Source organism: Triplophysa rosa, linkage group LG13 (assembly GCF_024868665.1).
Source record: "Triplophysa rosa linkage group LG13, Trosa_1v2, whole genome shotgun sequence".
NCBI classification, from domain to species: domain Eukaryota; kingdom Metazoa; phylum Chordata; class Actinopteri; order Cypriniformes; family Nemacheilidae; genus Triplophysa; species Triplophysa rosa.
The window spans coordinates 22,772,065-22,787,983 of NC_079902.1; the positions used below are offsets into that span (position 1 = coordinate 22,772,065).

General features: G+C 39.6%; 3 protein-coding genes and 1 pseudogene across 17 annotated transcripts in view; all 4 read left to right on the top strand.

Annotated features, from left to right (window-relative positions):
* LOC130563561 (protocadherin gamma-A11-like) overlaps positions 1-15,919 on the top strand; it is a 173,129-nt gene that overhangs the window by 96,930 nt on the left and 60,280 nt on the right. Inside the window, exon 1 of one of the 15 annotated variants that reach the window (XM_057349204.1) lies at positions 4,837-7,414. The exons of the other annotated variants lie outside the window; for them this stretch is intronic. Coding sequence (XP_057205187.1) covers positions 5,018-7,414 — 2,397 coding nt within the window. The 5' untranslated portion in view covers positions 4,837-5,017. Of the gene's footprint in view, positions 1-4,836; positions 7,415-15,919 lie in introns of those variants that run through there. 15 annotated transcript variants of the gene reach the window in all.
* On the top strand, positions 2-2,875 carry LOC130564238 (protocadherin gamma-A12-like; annotated as a pseudogene).
* On the top strand, positions 8,035-11,239 carry LOC130563564 (protocadherin beta-16-like). The gene has a single exon (XM_057349207.1). It carries the CDS (start codon positions 8,447-8,449, stop codon positions 10,949-10,951), a length of 2,505 nt encoding a protein of 834 aa, XP_057205190.1. The 5' UTR covers positions 8,035-8,446; the 3' UTR covers positions 10,952-11,239.
* On the top strand, positions 11,501-14,972 carry LOC130563566 (protocadherin gamma-A11-like). Its single transcript, XM_057349209.1, has one exon. The coding sequence runs from the start codon at positions 12,253-12,255 to the stop codon at positions 14,680-14,682; it is 2,430 nt and encodes an 809-aa protein (XP_057205192.1). The 5' UTR covers positions 11,501-12,252; the 3' UTR covers positions 14,683-14,972.

Consider the following 15,919-nt stretch of genomic DNA (forward strand, 5'->3'; position numbering starts at 1 on the left):
TTTTAGGGAGCGCGTAGCTGACCATGGTGCTGAATGCAGACATGTGGTATTCTACAGATTTTTATTTCTTATCTTTTTTGATAGTGCATAACTTCTGGATCCTTTAGTCTGTCGTCTAATTTAACGCGTACAAGGCAATCTGAGCTAACGTTAACGTCATGTTCAGTTTTTCTAACTGTATTTTTAAAGCAATTTCATTTTACCTGTTTTATTTTTATCGATATCGGAGGGTATTTTATTTGAACTCTATACATTGGTGCAAAAATGACTACGTTTGTAGTTCATCTAACAGGACTCATAGTGCCGATGTTGGTCAGTGTTTCACAGTTTAGAGAGCAGATCTGCAGCACTTCCACCCCCATCATCTCATAAACTGTGAGAGACGAAAGCTAAGAACACAATCTGAAGAGGACAGAAAACGTATAAAGCTTTCTGTTTTTGCGATAGTAATCTTTTTTCATCAACTGGATCTATATCACTTTTGTCATTTTTTATTTCTGTTACATGGATTAAACTGCTTTTTTCCAATCGTCTCTGGAAATTTCGGAAAGAACAATGGCGTGGCAAGTACTGCTGTTTATTTGGTTTCTCTCTTTCAATTCAGCTCTCGGGCAGGTCAGTTACTCCATTCCTGAGGAAATGGCGAAAGGCTCTTTAGTCGGAAACATAGCGCAAGATTTGGGTTTAGATTTTAAGAGACTAAAGTCTGGTAAAGCACGTATTTATACAGGAGACAGCACTGAATAAATCGAGCTGAATAAAGACAGAGGAGTCCTCCTTATCAAAGAGAGAATAGACCGAGAGGCGCTATGCGGACAGACAACGCCTTGCGCATTACATTTACAGATTATTTTAGAAAATCCCCTCGAGTTTTACTCGACCACAGTAGAGATTACAGATATCAACAATAATGCACCCACCTTCAAAAATAGCGAAATGAAGTTTGAGATAAGCGAAATATCAAAAACAGGTGTTAGGTTTGCCCTAGACAAAGCAAATGACCCAGATGTTGCTAGTAATGGGCTTCAAGACTACAGTCTTAGCTCGACTGATTTTTTTGCTTTAAAACTGCACAATCAACCCGATGGTGTAAAAGCTGTGGAAATGATATTACAAAAGCCCCTAGATAGAGAGATTCAGGACCATGTCGCACTTGTACTCACCGCAAAGGATGGGGGAGATCCTCAAATGACAGGAACAATGCAAATACAAATAACAGTTTTGGATGCCAACGATAATGGACCCGTGTGCGGTCAGGCATCATATAGAGCGAGCATTGCCGAAAATGCACCAACCGGCACTGTGTTAACCACAGTTACTGCATCTGATGCGGATCTTGGCTCTAATAGTATTATATCATTTTCGATTTCTTCTGAGGGTGCAAATGATTTATTCAGGGTTGACGAAAACACCGGTGTAGTGACTTTAATTGGGAAAGTAGATTATGAAAAACATCGAATCTATCAAATTGATGTTCACGCTAAAGACCAAGGCGGACACTCGGCTTTGTGTAAAGTAATTCTAGATGTCACTGACGTTAATGATAACATACCCGGAATTAGCATCATGTCAAGAACTAATGTTGTATCCGAAGATTCTAGACTTGGCACAGTTGTTGCGATATTAACCGTTCAAGATTTAGACACAGGTGACAATAGACGGGTCTCGTGCCTTATAGATAGAGATATTTATTTTACACTAAAAACCACTGGCAATAATTTTTTCAGTTTAGTGACAGATGGTGAATTAGACCGGGAGAGCGAATCTGAGTTTAATATCAGTGTGACGTGCGCTGATGAGGGCATGCCCTCTCTCTCCAGCAGCGTTACTCTCTCCTTACAGATATTAGATGTGAATGATAACGCGCCTGTCTTTGAGAAAAGCTCTTATGAGGCTTCTGTCCAAGAAAACAACACACCGGGTGTTTCCATCTTTACAGTCAGAGCCAAAGACGCAGATTTTAATCAGAATGCTCGTGTGTCTTACATACTGGAGGACTCCTCTGTTAACGGAGTGCCCGTCTCCTCGTTAGTGTCCGTCAGTGCTGATAGTGGAGTCATACACGCAGTGCGATCTTTCGATTATGAGCAGATCAAAGATTTTCAGTTCCGCGTAAAAGCGCAAGATGGAGGCTCGCCTCCTCTCAGCAGCAACGTGAGTGTTAAAATAATCATTCAGGACCAGGATGACAACGCGCCTCAGGTTCTGTATCCGGTCCAGTCTGGTGGTTCTGTGGTGGCTGAAATAGTGCCTCGTTCGGCAGATGTGGGTTATCTGGTCACTAAAGTGGTCGCTGTTGATGTGGACTCTGGACAGAATGCCTGGCTCTCATATAAACTGCAGAAAGCCACAGACAGGGCGCTGTTTGAAGTGGGTTTACAGAATGGAGAAATAAGAACTGTGCGCCAGGTGACAGATAAAGATGCTGTGAAACAAAGACTCGCTGTTGTAGTGGAGGACAACGGACAGCCCTCTCGTTCAGCTACAGTCAATGTTAACGTGGCGCTGGCGGACAGCTTCCCTGAAGTGCTCTCGGAGTTCACTGACTTTACGCACGACAAGGAATACAACGACAACCTGACTTTTTATCTAGTCTTGGCTCTGGCTGTAGTTTCGTTTCTCTTTATCGTGTCTATCATCGCCATACTGTCAGTCAAGTGCTACAGATGGAGACGCGAGCGGATGTTTTACAAATCTGGAGCGAATCTTCCAGTTATTCCGTATTATCCGCCCCTTTACGCAGACGTGGGGGCACAGGAACTTTACAGCACGTGTACAATTATGATGTTTGCAGAACCACTGACTCAGAAAGAGTGATCTGAAATACGTCAGACCTTGCAGTGAGAGATCATTAGTCTGGACACCAGTGAACTAGGGCTGTCACGGTTATGAAATTTGACTGACGATTAATTGTCTGTTTTAGGGCTTTGACGATTATGACGATTAATTGTCTGTTTTTGAGCTTTGACATTTAATTCTCATACATTTTTGATTCAGCGATTGAAACACCATATTGTTCTGAATACAAGACTGTTTTTTTCTTGGAAATACATCAGAAAACATTGGGTCATCATATATTTAAGGTTTAGGCTTTTACCTGTCAATAATACAACCCCAAATACTTGTAAATGAAGTAAATTGATCAGGAGTGAATTGAAGCCACCATTAAAATGCTATCAGTCATAGAAAAGCTTCTAGTCTGTTTTTTTCTCACTTGCAAGACTACAATAAAATTTTACTTGTGTGTTAATGGAATTTTGGTAGACTGGTTTTCACACTGAGATTCGTTTAAATAATATTAAATTGTACTGCAGGTAATTTGTATATGTTTTAGGGTTTTTTTAAGTGATTGTGTTGTGGTGGTACATTTTACAAGTATTACCATGCTTTAGTAACAATATATGCACTAAAATATGCTATATACAGATGCACTACAGCTCCCCCTAGTGTCTTCTATAGAGATGTGCAATAATTGCGATGATCTGAAACCATCGCGATGAGGTCAAACAATCGCGATGAGACGATTATTTAATAATCGTGACAGCCCTAAGTGGAACACAGTCATTTACGCATGCGCACAGAGAGAAACTAGCCACAGAGATCTGACGAACAGGTAAGAATGGATGTTTTTAGAATTTTTTAGATTTTTAAAGATTTTTTTTAATCGTTGGCTCTTGTATCGAAATGTATTCTCTTTTAGTTATTCAAACCATAAACCTTTAATGTTTGACTTGCAGTTACAACAAACCTTTTGCTTTGCTTTGCTTTACCTTACCTTATTTTTTCATGGTAACTCATTGGTGTAGGTTGGAAGAGAGACTACGGTCTTCTTTCAATGTCCAAGAATTACTTACACTGTCTCCTCATAATTTAATGTTTCCTTGATTTTCCTATAGTTCCGCTTTTTTAGTGTTTTAATGTGTGTTTTGAACTAAGTGTTTTCATGATTTCGTTATTCCTTTCTTAACTATAAAATAGCTTGTTTTACTGCATTACAATATACAATTTTATCAAGTAGGAAATATATACAGTATATATGAAGAGTTTGGTTCCAAAATTAGATAACTCCGTTTTAAAAAAATCATGTTTTTTATTGTACATTTCAATTAATATCAATCAAACTGCACATGGTTTGTTTTGACTTAAGCCATAAATAAAAATACAGCTAACTGACACAGTAAAACACAATAAAAACATGATAACATAATAAAAAACATGAGTTATATCATTTTGGAACCAAACTCTTCATTAATCATTGTTTTTCTCATGTTTCTGTAATAGCTATGCGATTAGAAGACACCAGTTTTTCGTCGGTGCCACCTGTTTATATAATCTTAAGTGTTTTTATAATAAACTAATACAAATAAATAAATGTAATTATTGTTTTAATGTACATGTCTTTCCACCCACATCGTAATAATTATGCTTAAATGCGTTTTGAGTTCTTTCATCTGTGCCTTAGAGATTTCAGCAGCGTCGCTGACCATGGTTCTGAATGCAGACATGTGTTCTTCTAAAGACTTTTATTCCGTATCTCTGTTTGATAGAGCATAACTTCGGGATCCTTTACGTCCTTTCAGTTTCTTTTGTAATTAAACATGCTAGGAAGTCTGAGCTACGTTATGTCCACTGATTTCTTAAGATGTATTTTAACATACATTTTCACTGTAAGATGTTTTATTTTGGTTTTGGGTAATATTTCATTTTAAATCTTTACACAGTGGTACAAAAATTAATATATTTGTTGTAGCTCATCTAACTGGACTCATAGTGCCGCTGTTGGTCAGTGTTTCACATTTTAGAAAGCAGATCTGCAGCATTTCCACCCCCATCAACTCCATAACATAAGAGAGAGGAAAGCTGAGCACACGGTATGAAAAAGACAGAGAACATAGAGATCAAGCTTTTGTTTTGGTGATAATCGTTTTTTTTTTTCATTTGGTCGATGTATGTAATTATTTAATCTTTTTGACGTCTAGTCTAAGGATTAAGCTGCTTTTTACAACCGTCTCTTGAAATGTCGGAGAGAACAATGGCTCGGCAAGTACTGCTGTTTATTTGGTTTCTATCTCTCGGTTCAGCTCTCGGGCAGATCAGTTACTCCATTCCTGAGGAAATGGCGAAAGGCTCTTTAGTCGGCAACATAGCGCAGGATTTGGGTTTAGATTTAAAGAGACTGAAATCTGGTAAAGCTCGTGTTTATACAGGAGACAGCGCTGAATACATCGAGCTGAATAAAGACAGAGGAGTCCTCCTAATCAAAGAGAGAATAGACCGAGAGGCGCTATGCGGACAGACAACGCCTTGTGCACTACATTTACAGATTACTTTGGAAAATCCTATGGAATTTTATAGTGTTACAATTGAAATTGAAGACGTAAATGACAATGCTCCCGTTTTTACAGTTAAGGAAATTAAATTTGATATCAGCGAATCATCTTTGGCAGGAGCTAAATTTGTTTTAGGAAGAGCTGTAGATGATGATGTTGGTATCAACGGTGTGCAGAGTTATTCCTTACACCCCGCTCATAATTTTGTTTTAAATACACAAGATTTGCCGGATGGTTCTAAAAATGTTGAATTAATTCTACAAAAACCTCTCGACCGAGAAAAACAGGAGCACATTTCGCTTTTACTTACTGTTGTGGACGGAGGAGACCCACCGATGTCTGGCACAATGCCGATTGTTATCACTGTTGAGGACGCAAATGATAACGCGCCAGTTTGCTTCCTACCGGTTTATAAAACAAGCATTGCAGAAAATTCGCCAAAAGGCACGATATTAACTACAGTTAAAGCATCTGATGCTGACCAAGGACAAAATGGTAAAGTTGAATATTATATATTAAAGTCCTCTGGTGTCACCACTAATCTATTTGAAATAGACAAAAATGGGGGAGTGTTAAGGTTATCTGGCGATACTGACTACGAGCGAGTTAAGCATTATCAGATTGATGTTCAAGCGAGAGACCCTGGGCGACACTCTGACACTTGCAAAGTGATTGTTGATGTAATCGATGTAAATGACAACAAACCGGTGATTAATATTATGTCAAAACCAAGCGCTCTTTCGGAAGACTTAAAAGTTGGTACCGTAGTGACAATGCTGAATGCACTAGACTTAGATTCTGGCGAGAATGGAAAGGTCCACTGCTCTATTAATGATAATGTCCCTTTTACATTGAAACCTACCGCTAATAATTTCTTCAGTTTAGTAACGGACGGTGATTTAGATCGAGAGAGAGAGGCTGAATTTAACGTTAGTGTGACGTGCGCTGATGAGGGCGTGCCCTCTCTCTCCAGCAGCGTCACTCTCTCCTTACAGATATCAGATGTGAATGATAACGCGCCTGTTTTTGAGAAAAGCTCTTATGAGGCTTCTGTACAAGAAAACAACACACCGGGTGTTTCCATTTTTACAGTCAGAGCCAGAGACGCAGATTTTAATCAGAATGCTCGTGTGTCTTACATACTGGAGGACTCCTCTGTTAACGGAGTGCCCGTCTCCTCGTTAGTGTCCGTCAGTGCTGATAGTGGAGTCATACACGCAGTGCGATCTTTCGATTACGAGCAGATTAAAAATGTCCAATTCCGCGTAAAAGCGCAAGATGGAGGCTCACCTCCTCTGAGCAGCAACGTGAGCGTGAAAATAATCATTCAGGACCAGAATGACAACGCGCCTCAGGTTCTGTATCCGGTCCAGTCTGGTGGTTCTGTGGTGGCTGAAATAGTGCCTCGTTCTGCAGATGTGGGTTATCTGGTCACTAAAGTGGTCGCTGTTGATGTGGACTCTGGACAGAATGCCTGGCTCTCATATAAACTGCAGAAAGCCACAGACAGGGCGCTGTTTGAAGTGGGTTTACAGAATGGAGAAATAAGAACTGTGCGCCAGGTGACAGATAAAGATGCTGTGAAACAAAGACTCGCTGTTGTAGTGGAGGACAACGGACAGCCCTCTCGTTCAGCTACAGTCAATGTTAACGTGGCGCTGGCGGACAGCTTCCCTGAAGTGCTCTCGGAGTTCACTGACTTTACGCACGACAAGGAATACAACGACAACCTGACTTTTTATCTAGTCTTGGCTCTGGCTGTAGTTTCGTTTCTCTTTATCGTGTCTATCATCGCCATACTGTCAGTCAAATGCTACAGATGGAGACGCGAGCGGATGTTTTACAAATCTGGAGCGAATCTTCCAGTTATTCCATATTATCCGCCCCTTTACGCAGACGTAGGGGGCACAGGAACTTTACAGCACGTGTACAATTATGATGTTTGCAGAACCACTGACTCTAGAAAAAGTGATCTGAAATTCGTCAGACCTTACAGTGAAAGAATCATTAGTCTGGACACCAGCGGAACACAGTCACTTACGAATGCGCAGCGAGAGAAACTGGTTGAGAATCTTGATGATCAGGTAAGAACGGATGCTTTACGTTTTGTAGCAATGTACATATTTTTTGTTTTTAATCGTTGGCTTTTGTTGGTCAACGCAAATATTATAGACATTGTTTTCATGATTACACCGTTGCTGCAGTTTTCTCTTTTTTCATGTCCAAAGAATTACTTTGGACATTAAACTCCAAAGTACTTTGGACTTCTTCTCTGCTTGTTTTCTTTCTCTTAAGTAGTCTTTAGTTTAGCTTTAGAGTTTAGTATTACAATTTGTTCTTTAGTTCTCTACTCTAAAACAAGGTGTGTGCGATACAATATACAATTTATTAAGTATAATGTAAATTAATATTTGATAAAATTGTTTTACTGTTTACAATATGATGTTTCGATATTGGTTGTGCATTTAATCTGAAGATTGTCCTCGGTTTCACTTTCATCATCTCTCTATTATAATGTTAAGTGCCTTTATCGTTAACTTAAAACAATATTTATTTTTTTCCACCCACAACATGCGTAGAAATTACGTTTCAACCTGTTGGTGTCATTTCTTCTCTGCTTGTTAAAAGATTGAAGACCTTCAGGGAGCGTCGCTGACTGTGGTCCTGAATATAGGCGTGTATTCTAACTCTTATTTCTCTTCTCTGTTAGACAGAGCATAACATTATCCCTAATGCCCTTTCAGTTTCTCATTTTATATAACATGCCCAAGGAAATCTGAGCTAACTTCATAACCATTTAATTAATTGAGATGGGTTTTTACAGCAATTTTCATTTGTAGATTTCACTGCAGTAGATTTCAGGGACTATATTATTTTTAATCTTTACAGAATGCTACAAACGTTAAAGCATTTGTAGTTAATCTAACTGAACTCACAGTGCCGCTGTTGGTCAGGGTTTCAGATTTTAGAGAGCATATTTGCAGCAGTTCCACCCCCATCATGCCCATAATATAAGAGAGACGAAAGCTGAGCACAGTCTAAAGAGGACAGAGAACAAACAAAGAACCCTTTTTGTTTCGTTTTTTCCTTGAAATAATCGTTTTTTTATCAAGTGGATGTATGGTATTATTTTGACATTATTGACTGATATTCCATGGATTAAACCGCTTTTTTCTTCTTGTATCGAGGAAATGTCAGACAGGACAATGGCGCGGCAAGTACTGCTGTTTATTTGGTTTCTCCCTCTCAGTTCAGTTCTCGGGCAGGTCAGTTACTCCATTCCTGAAGAAATGTCGAAAGGTTCTTTAGTTGGTAACATAGCGCAGGATTTGGGTTTAGATTTAAAGAGACTGAAATCTGGTAAAGCTCGTGTTTATACAGGAGACAGCGCTGAATACATCGAGCTGAATAAAGACAGAGGAGTCCTCCTTATCAAAGAGAGAATAGACCGAGAGGCGCTATGCGGACAGACAACGCCTTGCGCACTACATTTACAGATTATTTTGGAAAATCCGATGCAATTGTATCGCGTTACAGTGGAGATAACAGACATAAATGACAATGCACCGATGTTCAGTGAGAATGAGATGAGATTTGAAATGAACGAAATGTCTTTAGCGGGTGCCCGGTTTATTTTAGAAAGAGCTGTTGACCGTGACGTGGGTCGAAATGGTCTGCACAGTTATTCTCTCCAGCCTGCAGATAATTTTGCTTTAAAGTTTCAAAATCTTCCTGATGCAAATAAAGCCGTTGAAATGATTCTTGAAAAACCTCTAGATCGTGAAAAGCATGACCATATATCTTTACTTTTAACAGCCTTCGACGGAGGCGAGCCTCGGATGTCTGGCACAATGCAGATACATATTACTGTTTTAGATGCTAATGATAACGCCCCTGTTTGCTCACAATCCGTGTACAAAACCAGCATAGCGGAGAATTCCCCTAAAGGCACGGTTTTAACAACAGTAAGTGCTTCCGATAAAGACCAGGGATTAAACGGTCGAATATCATTCTCTATTGCGAGTAAAGCAGACAAGGAAGCCAAGACTTTTGAAATAGATCCTGATTTTGGTGTTGTGAAACTTATTGGAGGAATAGACTACGAAAAAAATAAGTATTACCAAATTGATGTTCACGCACGTGATGGCGGTGGTCATACGGATTCATGTAAGGTCATTGTTGACATAACTGATGTAAACGACAACAGTCCGTCTATTAATATAATTTCAAAATCAAATCACATATCAGAGGATTCAAAATCTGGCACTGTTATCGCAATATTAAACATACAAGACGTAGACTCAAATGAAAATGGAAAAGTGAATTGTCACTTGAATGGAGATGTTCCCTTCGTTATTCAGTCTTCGCCCGATGGGTTTTACAGTCTAATGACAGATAACGTTTTGGATCGAGAAAGAGAGTCCCAGTATAATATCAGTGTGACATGTGCTGATGAGGGCGTGCCCTCTCTCTCCAGCAGCATCACTCTCTCCTTACAATTATCAGATGTGAATGATAACGCGCCTGTCTTTGAGAGGAGCTCTTATGAGGCATCTGTCAAAGAAAACAACACACCGGGTCTTTCCATTTTTACAGTCAGAGCCAGAGATGCAGATTTTAACCAGAATGCTCGTGTGTCTTACATACTGGAGGACTCCTCTGTTAACGGAGTGCCCGTCTCCTCGTTAGTGTCTGTCAGTGCTGATAATGGAGTCATACACGCAGTGCGATCTTTCGATTATGAGCAGATTAAATATTTTCAGTTCCGCGTAAAAGCGCAAGACGGAGGCTCACCTCCTCTGAGCAGCAACGTGAGTGTTAAAATAATAATTCAGGATAAGAATGACAACGCACCTCAGGTTCTGTATCCGGTCCAGTCTGGTGGTTCTGTGGTGGCTGAAATAGTGCCTCGTTCGGCAGATGTGGGTTATCTGGTCACTAAAGTGGTCGCTGTTGATGTGGACTCTGGACAGAATGCCTGGCTCTCATATAAACTGCAGAAAGCCACAGACAGGGCGCTGTTTGAAGTGGGTTTACAGAATGGAGAAATAAGAACTGTGCGCCAGGTGACAGATAAAGATGCTGTGAAACAAAGACTCGCTGTTGTAGTGGAGGACAACGGACAGCCCTCTCGTTCAGCTACAGTCAATGTTAACGTGGCGCTGGCGGACAGCTTCCCTGAAGTGCTCTCGGAGTTCACTGACTTTACGCACGACAAGGAATACAACGACAACCTGACTTTTTATCTAGTCTTGGCTCTGGCTGTGGTTTCGTTTCTCTTTATCGTGTCTATCATCGCCATACTGTCAGTCAAGTGCTACAGATGGAGACGCGAGCGGATGTTTTACAAATCTGGAGCGAATCTTCCAGTTATTCCGTATTATCCGCCCCTTTACGCAGACGTGGGGGGCACAGGAACTTTACAGCACGTGTACAATTATGATGTTTGCAGAACCACTGACTCCAGAAAGAGTGATCTGAAATACGTCAGACCTTGCAGTGAGAGCATCATTAGTCTGGACACCAGTGGAACACAGACACTCACACACGCGAAACTGACAACTGAGAGTCGTGACGACCAGGTGAGAATTTATATTTTAGTACATTTTTGTCGCATCTGAAATTGTTGTTTTTAATTGTTGGCTGTTGCTCGTGGACTAAAAAATTGCTCTCCAAAGCTTTGAAATTCAGTCTGTACAAGATCGTGCATATTCTAAACATTTCCTGTTTTAAATGTAGTTCGCATGGTTACTTTGCTGTAGTATGGTGGTAGTAGGACAGTAGGCTAAATCTTGATTTATTCTTTTTTTATTGTTGTTGTTCAGGGACTACGGGCTTCTCTTTATTTGTTTAATATTTTATTTTATTTTCATTTCAGTTTTGATGTTTTGTTGCATAATTTCCACATGCGTTTTCTAACGTGGATTGCTCTTCGATTCCTCCTTTGACTATAAAGCTAATTGTTTTTAATCCGTTTATTTACAATTTATATTTCATCATTAAATATGAATTTATGTTTGATAAAAAAATGTTTTGTTTTATTCGTTTTGTAGCCTATGTGATGTTAATATATTAGTCATGTATTAATAGTAGATTTTAGCGCTTGGAAAATAATGTCCTTGCTGTCACTTGCGTTTAAATATATTCTTACTTTTTAAATTTTTTACCATTTACATATTTTGCTACCTACTATTTGCGCAGTAATTATTCTTGAATGTGTTTGGTGCTCTTTCAACTGTGTTTGTCCAAAATAGTGTTGAAATCTCTACTCAGCGTCGCTAACCATGGGCATGAATGCGGCCGTGTATTTTTTCTATAACTAATATTCTTTATCTATGTTTGTAAGAGCATCTCTTCGGGATCCTCTACGTCATTTTAGTCTCTAATCTAGTTCAACATTTTCAAGGACCGCATTCATTTATTGTGCGCTAGTTTAATATAAATTTTGGTTCAGTTCACAGGCGCACGCACGTCTGAGTTTACCTCATGTCTTTTGGATTTTATAATAGGCCTACTGTCGTTTTGCCTAAATCTACGTAGTAGTTTTCTTTTTAGATATTTTATTGCCATTGAAGTCTAAAATTACAGTATTGTAAATATACCATTGTATTAAAAACTGGAAGTATTTTAATATGTTTGTAGTTCGTTTGACTGGACTCAAAGTGCCGCTGTTGGTTAGTGTTTCACAGTTTAGACAGAAGATTTGCAGCAGTTCCACCCCCATCATCTCCATATTATAACACAGACGAAAGCTAAGCGCACAGACTGAAGAGGACAGAAAACGGAGATAAACCTTTCTTGTTTCTGCGCTATTAACCGTTTTTTTTCAGTTGGATGTATGTAACATTTTTTTTTTTTTGACGGGCATTCAGTGGAAAAAACGTCTTTTTTCTCTGTTCTTCTGGAAATTTCGGACAAAACAATGGCGCGGCAAGTACTGCTGGTTATTTGGTTTCTCTCTCTCGGTTCAGCTCTCGGGCAGGTCAGTTACTCCATTCCTGAGGAAATGGCGAAAGGCTCTTTAGTCGGTAACATAGCGCAGGATTTGGGTTTAGATTTAAAGAGACTGAAATCTGGTAAAGCTCGTATTTATACAGGAGACAGCACTGAATACATCGAGCTGAATAAAGACAGAGGAGTCCTCCTCATCAAAGAGAGAATAGACCGAGAGGCGCTATGCGGACAGACAACGCCTTGCGCACTACATTTACAGATTATTTTGGAAAACCCGATGGATTTTTATAGCATTACCATTGAGATAACTGATATGAATGACAACGCTCCCAGTTTTGAAAAAGGTAGGATTAGTTTTAGAATCAGCGAATCGGCTATTTTGGGATCTAAATTCATGTTAGAGCCTGCTGTAGACCCCGATGTCGGAATAAACGGCCTTCAAAGCTATACACTTAATCCAACTGATAATTTTAACCTTAAATATAAAAATCAACCCGGAGACGGGCAAAACGTTGAAATAGTCTTGCAGAGGCCGTTAGACCGTGAAAAACAGCAGGATGTAATATTAGTGCTCAAAGCTGTTGATGGTGGAGATCCTCAATTGTCTGGTAGTATAGAGATTCACATTACAGTTTTAGATGTAAACGACAACGCTCCAATTTTCACGCAGTCAGTGTATAAAGCGACTGTTACAGAAAATGCGCCGAAAGACACAATTGTGTCAACAGTGAGCGCAACTGACGCCGACGAGGGTATCAATGGTAAAATAGAGTATTCCATAACAAACATGCAAGATCATGTGCGACACTTATTTGACATAAATAAAGAAAATGGCCAGGTTTCCGTGGTCGGAGTGATAGATTTTGAAAAAGCTCGCAACTATGAGATTCGTGTCCAAGCGAGTGATCACGGTGGTCTTACTGATTCTTGTAAGATCATTGTTGACGTACTTGATATAAATGATAATAAACCAGTGATCGATATCGTCTCCAAAACCAACGTGATAGCTGAAAATTCTCCGTCTGACACGGTTGTTACAATGATAAATGTGCAGGATCCTGATTCAGGCGAAAATGGAAAGGTTCAGTGCTCTATAAATGAAAATATACCATTTTCTCTGAAATCAGTGAAAACAAATTTCTTTAGTCTAGTGACAGACAGTGATTTAGACAGAGAAAAGGAGTCCAACTATAACATTAGTGTGACGTGCACTGATGAGGGCGTGCCCTCTCTCTCCAGCAGCATCATTCTCTGCTTACAAATATCAGATGTGAATGATAACGCGCCTGTCTTTGAGAAAAGCTCTTATGAGACCTCTGTTCAAGAAAACAACACACCGGGTCTTTCCATCTTCACAGTGAGCGCCAGTGACGCAGATTTTAATCAGAATGCTCGTGTGTCTTACATACTGGAAGACTCCTCTGTTAACGGAGTGCCCGTCTCCTCGTTAGTGTCCGTCAGTGCTGATAGTGGAGTCATACACGCAGTGCGATCTTTCGATTACGAGCAGATTAAATATTTCCATGTCCGCGTAAAAGCGCAAGATGGAGGCTCACCTCCTCTGAGCAGCAACGTGAGTGTGAAAATAATAATTCAGGATCAGAATGACAACGCGCCTCAGGTTCTGTATCCGGTCCAGTCTGGTGGTTCTGTGGTGGCTGAAATAGTGCCTCGTTCGGCAGATGTGGGTTATCTGGTCACTAAAGTGGTCGCTGTTGATGTGGACTCTGGACAGAATGCCTGGCTCTCATATAAACTGCAGAAAGCCACAGACAGGGCGCTGTTTGAAGTGGGTTTACAGAATGGAGAAATAAGAACTGTGCGCCAGGTGACAGATAAAGATGCTGTGAAACAAAGACTCGCTGTTGTAGTGGAGGACAACGGACAGCCCTCTCGTTCAGCTACAGTCAATGTTAACGTGGCGCTGGCGGACAGCTTCCCTGAAGTGCTCTCGGAGTTCACTGACTTTACGCACGACAAAGAATACAACGACAACCTGACTTTTTATCTAGTCTTGGCTCTGGCTGTGGTTTCGTTTCTCTTTATCGTGTCTATCATCGCCATACTGTCAGTCAAATGCTACAGATGGAGACGCGAGCGGATGTTTTACAAATCTGGAGCGAATCTTCCAGTTATTCCGTATTATCCGCCCCTTTACGCAGACGTAGGGGGCACAGGAACATTACAGCACGTGTACAATTATGATGTTTGCAGAACCACTGACTCCAGAAAGAGTGATCTGAAATACGTCAGACCTTGCAGTGAGAGCATCATTAGTCTGGACACCAGTGGAACACAGACACTCACACACGCGAAACTGACAACTGAGAGTCGTGACGACCAGGTGAGAATTTGTATTTTACTACATTTTTGTCGCATCAGAAATTTCTGTTTTTAATTGTTGGCTGCTGCTCCTGGACGAAAAGATTGCTCTCCAAAGCTTTGAAATTCAGTCTGTACAAGATCGTGCATATTCTAAACATTTCTTGTTTTACAACTAACTTCTTGCTGTCGTTTTAAGACAATAGTTCGCATGGTTACATCTTTGCTGTAGTATGGTGGTAGTAGGACAGTAGGCTAAATCTTGATTTATTCTTTTTTTATTGTTGATGTCCAGGGACCTGATTAAACGGTCTTCTCTTGATTTGTTTAATATTTTATTTTCATAGTTTTGATGTTTTGTTGCATCATTTCCACATGTGTTTTCTAACGTGGATCGCTCTTCGGTTCTTCCTTTCACTATAAAGCAAATTATTTTTAAACAGTTTATTTTCAATTTATATTTAATCAAGAAATATGAATTTATGTGTGATAAAATGTTTTGTTTTGTTTTATTCGTTTTGTAGCCTATGTGATGTTTATAGTCATATTTTTTTATTATTATAAACATTTATATTGAATAGTCATGTTTTAATAGTAGATTTTAGCGCTTGGAAAATAATGTCGTTGCTGTCACTTGCTTTTACATCTATTCTTATTTTTTTAAACAATTTGCATATTTTGCTACCTACTATTTGCGCAGTAATTATACTTGAATGTGTTTGGTGCTCTTTCAACTGTGTTTGTCCGAAATAGTGTATTTTTTCTATATACTAACTGAATGCAGCCGTGTACTTTTCTATATACTAACTAATATTCTTTATCTATGTTTGTAAGAGCATCTCTTCGAGATCCTCATTTTAGTCTCCAATAGTTCAACATTTTCAAGGACCGCATTCATTTATTGTGCGCTAGTTTAATATAAAGTTTGGCTCTCTATTCAGTTCACAGGCGCACGCACGTCTGAGTTTACCTCATGTTTTTTAATTTTATAATAGGCCTACTGTAGTTTTGCCTAAACATACGTAGTAGTTGTCTTTTTTAGATATTTTATTGGCATTGAAGTCTGAAATTACAGTATTGTAAATATACCATGGTATTAAAATGTGGAAGCATTTTAATATGTTTGTAGTTCGTTTGACTGGACTCAAAGTGCCGCTGTTGGTTAGTGTTTCACAGTTTAGACAGAAGATTTGCAGCAGTTCCACCCCCATCATCTCCATATTATAACACAGACGAAAGCTAAGCGCACAGACTGAAGAGGACAGAAAACAGAGATAAACCTTTCTTGTTTCTGCGCTATTAACCGTTTTTTT

What these genes read in the sequence shown, in the direction of transcription:
- LOC130563564 (XM_057349207.1), top strand. Translation starts at nt 8,447, where the DNA reads ATGTATGGTATTATTTTGACATTATTGACTGATATTCCATGGATTAAA.
- LOC130563566 (XM_057349209.1), top strand. Translation starts at nt 12,253, where the DNA reads ATGGCGCGGCAAGTACTGCTGGTTATTTGGTTTCTCTCTCTCGGTTCA.